General features: G+C 53.7%; 1 protein-coding gene across 2 annotated transcripts in view; it reads left to right on the forward strand.

Moving 5' to 3' along the window:
- Grik3 (glutamate ionotropic receptor kainate type subunit 3) overlaps positions 1-10600 on the forward strand; it is a 104141-nt gene that overhangs the window by 21531 nt on the left and 72010 nt on the right. For both annotated transcript variants that reach the window (XR_007352102.1, XM_015484746.2), the window contains exons 5-6: positions 6487-6660; positions 7184-7327. Coding sequence is in view for 1 of the 2 variants with exons in the window: in XM_015484746.2 (XP_015340232.2) it covers positions 6487-6660; positions 7184-7327 (318 nt within the window). In the remaining variant the exon portion in view is untranslated. The remainder of the gene's footprint in view (positions 1-6486; positions 6661-7183; positions 7328-10600) is intronic.

Genomic DNA, 10600 nt, shown 5'->3' on the forward strand with positions numbered 1-10600 from the left:
GGCCCTGGTAGACTATTCCACCAACCCACATCTGGGCAGCAACAGCACCGCTGATCACCCTCTTGCTGAAACAAGCCACCCTTAGCCCTGCAGGCCCCTCCCTGTATAGCTCATTCATTTATTGGGCACCCAGTGTATTTATATTCCTTACCCAGACCTAGGCTAAGCTGAGTGTTTGCAGATGACGAGGACAGAGGCCTTCCTCTCTGAGCCTTCCTCCCTGTGCCCTGCTCGATACAGCAGGCTTGCTGGCTTGTGCCTGCACAGGCCAGATGGATGGCTGCGGAGCTCAGCACAAGGGCATGCTCGTGCTGAGGGCCTGGGGGAAGGTGGGAGGTTTGAGGCAGGCTTTGCAGAAAAGCAGATGCTTGGACGCTGGGCTTTGAAGGGTCAGTAGGAGTTCAGCAAGGCAGAGAGGGGAAGGGGCTCCACGTGTAAAGAAGAGCATGAGCAAAAGCTGAGGGGCAGGTTAGCTCTTGAGCAGTGAGCTGGAGTTGGCTCGCTCTGGCTTCCGAGAGCCGACTGCTATCATCGCCCCCCAACTCCACATCTTGTTGGTAGCTTGAAATTGGCCATGGGGGGAGTGCATATGCCATAGAAGCAGGCATGTGCTACCATTGAGGTTCCCTCCCCACACCAGAGAGCATCTACCAGCACACCTGCCTGTCACCCCGCTTCCCCAGCTGTACCCTGTGCCCATGCAGAGCCTGTCCAGGGCTCAGACCTGGAGCTTGCCAGGAGCCCCATTGGGTAAAAGGAATCCTGGGGACTGGGACCAGGAACCTTTTCCCTTGAGTCCCTTTTGGATCTCTGCCCACCCACACTGGCTTCTTCCTGCCATGCTGTGTACTAGAAAGTCAGCAGAGGCTTGGGATGAGGCCACCAGATCCTTGATACCATTCCAGGACAAGGCTCTGCAAAAGGCACCACCCCAGTGACCCCAGTGCCCTGCATAGAAATACCACTGTCCACTGGGGGCAAGGTAGGAGGTCTCAGAGGAAGGATCCTAGCACCTCAGGGTCTCCCTCTAGCTCCCAGTAGGGTCCCTTTAACTGTTCATTTCCTTAATTCAATCAATCATTCGTTCATTTGTCTAGCAGCCATTTACAAAGGCACTCCCAGGTGCCAGGCTCTGAGCTGGGCGTTTGGGAGGGAGGGGCGTAGAGAGATGGGTCCCACAGAGCTCAGGGGCAGGCAGGCTTTCTTCATGGGGGAATCCACCTGCAGTGGCTAAGCCATGCCTGGCACGTGGCAGGTGCTCATTAATGCCTGCGTGATGGGTGAATGAATGAGTGCATGCCCGCAATGCAGAGTGTGACCAGTGAAGTCACCAACACTGTCACAGCAGCCTCAGCTAAGACCGCGGTCTCTGATGCCAGGCTCCCTGATGAGAACCGAGACTCTTCCGCTGCCTTGAGCAAGCTACTTGCCCTTTCCATGACTCATTTCCGCTTCTGTAGAATCGTGACGACAGCGGTTTTACTTTCTAGGATTGTTAGCGGGAGTGTTTCATGCGTTGATATCCATAACGGGCTTACGCGACGCTTGGCACTTAGCGCGGTGGAAGTATTCAATAAACGAATTAAATGAGTCCTGCTCATGTTCTCTGTGTGCTCGGCAGACCCCGTCCCCTGCAGAATTCAGAACAACTCTCCAAGGAAGCTATGGCTCTCCCCAAATTTTAGAAAACCTGGAAACTGAGGCTCAGAGAGGTGGCGCCCCAAGAAAGGGGCAGAGCGTGAATTTTGGGCACCTAGGATCTGCCGTCCAGCTCCAGAGCCCTCTTCCAAACCTGTCATGCTCAGAGCTCCGGTGAAGTGTCCCGCGGCTCCTCTGGCCAGCTGGGCTTCCACATACTGCCTGGTCCAGCCATGGTGGTTGACCCTAGTCAGGGAAATGGAGCCTCCCCGCCAAATCCCAGCACCCCACCCTTCAAGGCCCTCTCTCTGCATCTGCAGATTTTCCTCATCACCCCACTGAGGCCAGCCAGCAGGGCGCTTACCTTCCCCGTAGATGGGGAGACCTGGCATCAGGGAGATTTTTGTGACTTTCCCAGAATCTCACAGCAGATCAGTGACGGAGACCCAGGTTCCTGACTCTGGGTCCTGCCGGCTCCTATAGAACACATAGTTCTGCAGTGGAGCGAATGTGCGGAGTCTACCAGGGTATTCCCAGAAGCCCCCTGCCCCAGGCTCAGCTGTGTCCCCCGGACCCTGTCCTGCTCCAGCTTCAGGGACCTCCTTCCTGGCCTAGAACGCCACCTCCCGATTCTCCCTCTTTGTGTCCCTGGGTCATTCATGGCTGTACTGGGGAGGGCAGTGGCATTTGGCATTTATCTCCTTCCCCTTTGGAGAAACCCACGTCACCAACTCTTTGCCTCTAAAGAATTCTCCAAACTAAACTTGCTTCTCCCACGCAGAAGACATTTTAATTACCCCTGCCGCATTATCTGTTCCAGCCAGCTCTGAGCCGTTCCCAGATAACCCTGCGTTAATCAGCCCCAGCTGAGGCCCGGTACATGTCATGTGTAGGTAAAAGCCTGGAGGTGAAAAAAGAATTATAATAAATTAATAGATAAGCAATCACAATTAATGCCACTTCCCGGCAATAACAGTTATATCATGGGAAAGATATTTTCATCTGTCATTCCTTAAGGCGATGTTTCCCGAGCTTCAGCTTCTACCCATTCAGACCCATGGGGTGCTAATGAATTAGTCTATTATGTTATGCTGAATGTTTCTAAAAGGTCCCTAGTCGATACTGAATTCAGTGTGTCAACATTTGGCATCAAGAATGCGACTTTTTGCCAAGCGGCGGAGTTGCCCACAGTTCACTGTGTACAGCACTTGGGGGTCTCAGCCCAGGGCAGTTTGAGCAAAAATAATCAGAGCTGGACAAAGAGGCCTCTTCACCATTGTCACTGCCCTCATGTCACAGGGATGGGGGCACTCTGTGCCACAAGCCCTACAACACTCTGCAGCCAGGCAGGGCGGGTAACAAAGAGGAAGGTGACCCCCCCCCCGCCAACCACGCCACCCCATCATTCCCTCCCAGGCTGTGACTGTCCCAACAGACAAATGCTGTGTCTGGAAAGTGAGAAACAGTTACACCAGCACCCAGGGCCCCCTCCACACCAGAGATGCCGCCCTTCACCCTAAGTCAGGTTGGTCTCTGGTGCTAGAAGAGGATAAGCCGGTCACAGAGGCCCTGGGCAGGTTGCTGCTGCGGCATCTGTCAAGCCTTAGACGTCAGGTCAGTTCTGAATCAGAAGAGGCCAAGGCTCCTGCTGGGAGTGGGAGGAGGGCTATCCCTGAGGGCAAAGGTCGGCCTCTGTCCCATGGCCCCAGCAGTTCAGCTCTGACCCTCTCCCAGCTCCACAGACCCCCGTCAGAGGCGGTTTGAGGAAGCTCTCTTGGTCCTGGGTCCTGGTTAAAGGAGTGACTGGGGTTGACACCATCACTCTCCAGCTCTGTCCCCTCAAGCCAAAGACTCAAGTTTCCCTGGGACTCAGTTTCTTCCTTTGAGTGGGAAGTGGGGACATGAGTTAGACAATTTAATACATGTGGCATTCAGAACAGCACCTGCTGCTCTCCTGGGGACAGGTGCTCAGCAAACTGTGATAGTGTTTCGATTGCCAGGAGGGCTCAGGTAGGAAGGGCCCAACCCGAGTCTGCTCTTCTCCTCCAGTGATCCGGCGATGTCCCTAGGGGCTGCATCCCTGGTTGTGACAACCTGCCACCAGACAGGCAAATAGGCAACTTGTCAGACACATGCCAAATGTCCCTGTGTACCAGACATGTTCTGAGCACGTCAGTTAGCCTGCTTCTTTCACGTCAAGCCTGTATGGTAGGTACGGTGATCATCCCATTTTGCAGATGAGGCAACTGAGGAGGCAACTTGAACCCAGATAACCTGACCTCGTGGTCTGCTCTCAGCCAGCACCTCGGGCTGCCTCAGTAAGCCACCTCCTTCGGGATGTGATTTAGCCCATTTTCTGCTGTGATAACAGAATGCCATAGACTGAGGACGTGATAAACAAGAGTTTACATGGCTCAGAATTCTGGAGGCAGGGAAGTCCAAGGTCATGGTGCCGGCATCTGGCAAGGGCCTTCCTGCTTCATCGTAACGATGGCAGAAGGGCACGTGAGCATACCAGGGAGAGAGAGGAAATCCCAAACTCATCCACCGGGATCACACCCACAGTAACTGACCCACTATGCTCTAACCTGCTTGTGGGGACAGAGTCCTGGAGGTATAATCACCTCTTCCACAAGTCACCTTACCCTTCGCACCCTCTTTTCTCACCTATAAAAGGAGAACACCATTAAATACCCACTTCATGGGGGCTGTGATGTCCCCCACAGGCAGGGAGAGGACAGTGGCTACCCTCCACTCCCCGCTGAGACCGGGGCCATCTAGACACCCTCTGGCCATCTCAGTGGGAACCCCTCTTTTGCTGAAGACCCTGCCTCCTGCTTTCATCCAGCCTCTTCCTCAACCCAAATCCTGGCTTAGAATCAGGGCTCTCTAGCTGTTCTTTGGTGGCCGTGGGGGATTTGTTCCAGGACCTCTGCAGATGTTCAAGTCCCTTCTATAAAATGGTGTGGTAATTGCACATGACCTGTGCACACACTCCCATGTACTATAAATCATCTCTAGATCACTTATGAGACCTAATACAACATCCCTGCTGTGTAAATAGCTAACACACTGCATTGTTCCAGGACGGAACAATGCTCAGCCTACATGCTCAGTATAGACACAACCTTGTTCTGATGGTTTTGTTCTGTGGTGGTTGAATCCATGGATCTGGGAGCTGTGGATACCAAAGGCAAACGGTCCCCTTTGGGCACCGGTGGGGTTAGACTTTCTTACCTTCCTTTAAGTCTGCTCTGCAAACCTTCAAAGAAGAAATCAACACCGTGCCTTCCAGAAGGGGGCCGTTGAGGGTGCAGGAGGAGCAGGAGGAGTTGAGCATCCATTAGGGACATGGCAGAGACCGCAGGAAGCCAGCGCAGTGTAAAAGATCTGCTCTGTGGGCTCTTGCTCTTATCGCTCATCATCTTTGCGTGAGCCATCATTGATTCATCTGAGGCTGGGATGGATGGGGTGGAGGAGAATCAAGTACAACCAAGGAGGGTGTCTAGCCATCTCTTCAAGCACAGGGTACAGTGATGGAGTCAGGGACCCAGGGGAGAGGACAGACCAGAGGCCAGGGGGGAAGTCAGCTCAGTGAGGGAAGAATATGGAAACGCAGAGGCTGTGGGGGAGATCAAACAATGACCACCAGACTTAGTTTCCCCACCAATGGGAGGGGCCAACCTAGATTGCCAAAGTGTACATTTCAAAAAGCCAAAGAAATGAATCTCATGCAAATGTAGATGAACATATTTCCCAGGTGGGAGGGACCAGTAGGGTGGTGGAGCTGGCCCGCAGAGCATCTGAGGAACTGGGTGTTCATTGGTATTTCAGACAGGAGAGGGGAGACATAGGTCAGATACAAAATTAATTAATCTCCTGCAAAGCAATAAACCTCACAGCCTTAGGGGGGTCACCTTTTCTGCTGGACACAGATCTGCATGTTCACCCTGCGTCTGGGCCTTTAATCAGAAGCCAACAGTGAAGTCAAAGCATCCCCTGGGGGATTAAGTAACCCTGGACCTTCCTGGTAAACAACCCTTCTTTGTCGCATTGCGAGAACGTTCTACTACCCTTTTGCCTATTTCCAAGTTGGGGGTCATTTTTAACAGACCACAGCTCTCTCTGCTCCTCTGACTTCCTCCCACCCTTTCTCTACTGCCATCTCTTGGCAGGTCAGGGGAAGTTGGCTTCTCCCACTGCCCCTTCCTCTTGGGCTCCCTGATGTGACAGTTCCCTGGCCCCAAAGCTGGAGCTGCAGCAGGCTCTAAGACCTTGCTCTTCTGGACGCTCGGCTGGGGCCTGCCCTGGCCATTTGCAGGACAGCTGCTCCTAGGAGCCATGGGAGGTGGCCCTGGCTGTGACTGGGGAGGAAGGAGTGGGGAAGGCAGCAGTACTCCTTGAGTCCCCTCTTTTAAAGGAGAAAATATTCCCTTTAGCGTCCTTCTGGGTAACCTGGAGATGTACAGACCTAGCACCCTTTGTCTTTGCAAAGTGAGTGTCCTCCCCACCCTGCCGCCCTGGAAAGGAAACAGCATTCTGAAGCTTGTCTGATGGGCGACTCATGGGAACTGCTTCACTAGGTCCTATAAAGAGGAGTGGTCCCCATTTTGTAGAAGAAGAAACAGGCTGAGGCCCCCTAGTTAGCCCGAGGTCAGTGCCCCAGGCAGACCTGAGTCCGAGTTGACTCTGAGTCCAGTCCTCCTATGGGTGCTCCCAGCACTTTTGCAGGGTTCTGCAGGGAGCCGCAGCCCCAGGCCCAGGTAACCCTGATTCAGGAGGGGCAGGAGGCGGGGCTGGAGCTAAGGCAGTGGCCGCACCTTGACTCACGCAGACCTCTCTCCCCAGGATCTCTACGCACTAGACCTAGAGCCCTACCGCTACTCAGGGGTGAACCTGACGGGGTTCCGCATCCTCAACGTGGACAACCCCCACGTCTCAGCCATCGTGGAGAAGTGGTCCATGGAGCGGCTGCAGGCGGCTCCCCGAGCAGAGTCTGGCCTGTTGGATGGAGTGATGATGGTACAGAGGGCAGCCAGGCAGGCGGACTCCCGGGGCTCCCCCTGATTTCCCCCTTCCTTCCCTCCCTCCTTCCCTCTCTCCTGCCTTCCTATTTCCTGTCTCCCTCCCACCACTTCCTAAGTCCTGCCATGTGTGAGCCGGACCCCAGGTCAGGAGCCGGGGGCACTAAGAAGAATCAGACAGCCCTGCCCCAGGGGCCCCAGGGATAAGGACCAGGGATCCTGGGCACAGGGACTTTAGGCTGTGGCCAGCAGGTGTGAGACTGGGGAGGAAGGAGAGGAGTGGTCAGGGATCCGTGAAGGGGCGGGGTGGGAGGTCTGTCAGGAGAGTGTGGCACCAGGAGCATTAGCAGACCAGCAGTCGCCCATGCCTGGCCTCTCTCCAGGGTGGGACAGGATGGCCTCTGGGCCTTTTTCTCACCAGGACGCCTTGAGCTTGCAGTGGGAGACAGGACTCAGGCAGGGTGGGCAAAGGACTGAGGGGCTCAGGGTTGCTCTCAGACAGACCCTGGACCTCCCTCCAGACCGACGCGGCCTTACTGTACGACGCTGTCCACATCGTGTCCGTGTGCTACCAGCGGGCCCCCCAGATGACGGTGAACTCCCTGCAGTGCCACCGGCATAAGGCCTGGCGCTTTGGTGGCCGCTTCATGAACTTCATCAAGGAGGTGAGTTCCCACGCCCCCTCCCTCCAGAGGCTGCCGACGCCCCAGCACAGCAGGGCGGTGGTGGGCCCAGGTTCAGAGCCAGGACAGCTTTCAATTCCACATGAACTTGGGCAGGTTTCCTGGCATAGCTGAGCCTCAGTTTCCTTGGTTGAAAATGAGCTCCATAGGACCAGTCTTTTTTTTAATGAATGAATTAATTTATTTTAATTAGGTATATATGAAGCAGAATGCATTTCGATTCATTGTACACAATTGCAATTGTAGCACAACTTTTCATTTCTCTGTACCCGATGTAGCATCGCACCATATGGGCAGTCATACGTGTACCTAGGGTAATGATGTCCATCTCATTCCACCATCTTTCCTACCCTCATGCCCCCTCCCCTTGGCCCCATTAAATTTCCTCCATTTTTCCCATCCCTCCTATTATGGATCAGCATCCACTTATCAGAGAGAACATTTGGCCTTTGGTTTTGGGGGATTGGCTGACTTCGCTTAGCGTGATATCCTCCAACTCCATCCACTTACCTGCAAACGCCATAATTTTATTCTCTTTTAATGATGAGTAATATTCCATTGTGTATATATACCACAGTTTCTTTATCCATTCATCTATTAAAGGGCATCTAATTGCTTCCACAGTTTAGCTATAAACATTGATGTGGCTGCGTCACTATTGAACACTGATTTTAAGTTCTTTGGGACTTAAGGAGTGGGATAGCTGGGTCAAATGGTGGTTCCATTCCAGGTTTTCTAAGGAATCTCCATACTGCTTTCCAGACTGGTTGCACCCATATGAAGTCCCACCAGCAATGTATGAGTGTGCCTTTTCCCCCCCATCCTCACCAACATTTATTCTTGTCTGTATTCTTGATAACTGCCATTCTGACTGGCGTGAGACGAAATCCTAGAGTAGTTTTGATTTGCATTTCTCTAATTACTAGAGATATTGAACATTCTTTCATATATTTGTCAATCAAATGTGTATCTTCTTCTGAGAAGTGTCTGCTCAGCTCCCATTTATTGGTTGGGTTGTTCGTTTTTTGGGTATTAAGTTTTTTGAGTTCTTTATGTATCCTGGAGATTAAGATAGCCTCTTCAACAAATAGTGCTGGGAAAACTGGAAATCCATATGCAGAAAAATGAAAATAAACTCCTATCTCTCCCCATGCATAAAACTCAACTCAAAGTGGATCAAGGATCTAGGAGTTAGACCATAGACCCTGCACCTAATAGAGGAAAAAGTAGGCCCTAATCTTCATCATGTGGGATTAGGCCCTGACTTCCTTAACAAGACTCCTAAAGCACAAGAAATAAAATCAAGAATTAATAAATGGGTGGACTCAAACTAAACAGCTTCTTCTCAGCAAAAGAAACAATCAATGAGGTGAGGAAAGAGCCTACATTTTGGGAGCAAATTTTTTGCCACACACACGTCAGACAGAGCACTAATCTCCAGGATATATAAGGACCAGCCTTACTGGTGATCAAGAGACAGAGTCCTCAGGCTGTGGTACGTGCTGGCAAGTGGTCGGTACTGTTGACAGCCATAGCATGGGCATCAACGTACAGCAGGTGGGGGTCTTTGCTTGCTGGCTGTGTGGCCTGAAGCAAGCTAGAGAACCTTCCCAAGCCTCAGTCACCTCATCTGTAAAATGGGGGTATGAAGTCCAGTGAAGAGGCTAGGGAGGAGGAGATCTAGGCGGGGCATCCCAGAGGGTGTGACCATGTGGGGCAACACCAAGGCCAATGAGAAGATCTTCAGGAGGGCTCCAGGTAGAGGGTCCCTCAGGAACAAGCACAGGGGACAACAAAGGAGGCGCGCTGACCTGAGGGTTTGTTTGTTGACTCAGTAGCTATTTGCTGTGGGCTTGTGGGGGTCAGGCACCGAGCTGTGCGGGGTCCCACTGTGGCTAAAGCAGAGGAGCCCGGCACCCACAGAGCCCACAGCCCTGGGAGGGAGGCAGGCATCCCCCAGTTACTTCATTCAAATATGATTCCATTGCAAAGGAAGGCATCCGGGGACCCCCATCTCTCACACAAGGGCCGGACAGCTTCCCTGAGGCCCCAGGTCTCCGTGGCTGCTTTGGGGTGAGGCCAACAGCAGCTCCTCCCACCTGTCAGCAATATTAAAAGGAATGTGGACACAACATGGATTCTGAGCTCTGTCACGTGCCTTTGGACCTCGTCTCTCCCTCTTCCTGGCTGTGAAGCTTTAGACCAGCCCCTCACCTGGCAGGACCTCCTTCCAGTCCTCCAGAGGGAGAAGCCAGGCCTCGGGCCTAGTCCCCTCACTCCTGGAAGGGACTCCAGGATCCTGAGATGCTCTGGCCCATCCTACCCATCACAGGTGCAGAGGTAGTTCACTGCCCAATGCCCAAGAAGAGCTGAGCAGCTGGTGACATCACTTGCTTTTGGGGAACTCTGAGACTGAATTTCCAGATCCCCGCACGTCCATCCCTGGGGTCTCGGTAACGCCAGTCCACAGCCCTGCCCTATCCCTCCTCTGGCTCTGCAGGTAGATTTGGGAGCATCAGGAGCCACATGGAGGTGGCTTGGAATCTTAACCACTTTCTAGCTGTGTGACCTTGGCCAAGCTACGGAACCTCTCTGCACCTTAATGTCTCCCTCTACTGTGGAGGCCATAGCAGACATCTCGTAGGGTTGTGGGAGGACTGAGGGAGTGGTGGGGTGCGTGGGGCATGGAGGCCAGTGCCGGGCACAGGGGTGCTGAGGATCTTGGCCACTGTTCCTGCTGTTGCCATCACCACTCCAGCTAGAGGGGCTGCAGACCACCCTGCTTCAACTCCACCCATCACCCCTCCCTCCTTGGAATGGACCCCTGAGGGAGCAGATGCAACCCTGCCCACCCTCCCAGGGAGCTTCTCTCCCTCCTGGGACTGACTGGCCGTGGTTGGGGTACCCTGAGGATAAATGACCCCCATCTTCAGCCCCCATGCATCTCATCTCGTTAGTGCCGGCTGGCCCGTGGTCCCGCAGCTGGCCACAACCAGAACCCAGGTGCCCCTCCAGAGCCGTGCACGGTCTTCCCGGGTCCATTTCCGAGTTGCCCGTCTCCCCATCTGACCGCGTGACAGTAAATCATTTTAAAGACTTGGCATTTCCGAGAGGAGCTGGGAAATACCAGGCCGGAGTTCAGAGCGTGTGAAGCATCTTTCATTTAGCGAGTCCTGCGCTGCGGCTGGAGGGGGCGGGCGGACTGGGAAATGTCAAGGGGAGGAGCTGCCGGTGGCTCCCTGCCCTGCCCCTGCC

The sequence above is a fragment of the Marmota marmota genome, unplaced genomic scaffold (assembly GCF_001458135.2).
Source record: "Marmota marmota marmota unplaced genomic scaffold, marMar, whole genome shotgun sequence".
NCBI classification, from domain to species: domain Eukaryota; kingdom Metazoa; phylum Chordata; class Mammalia; order Rodentia; family Sciuridae; genus Marmota; species Marmota marmota.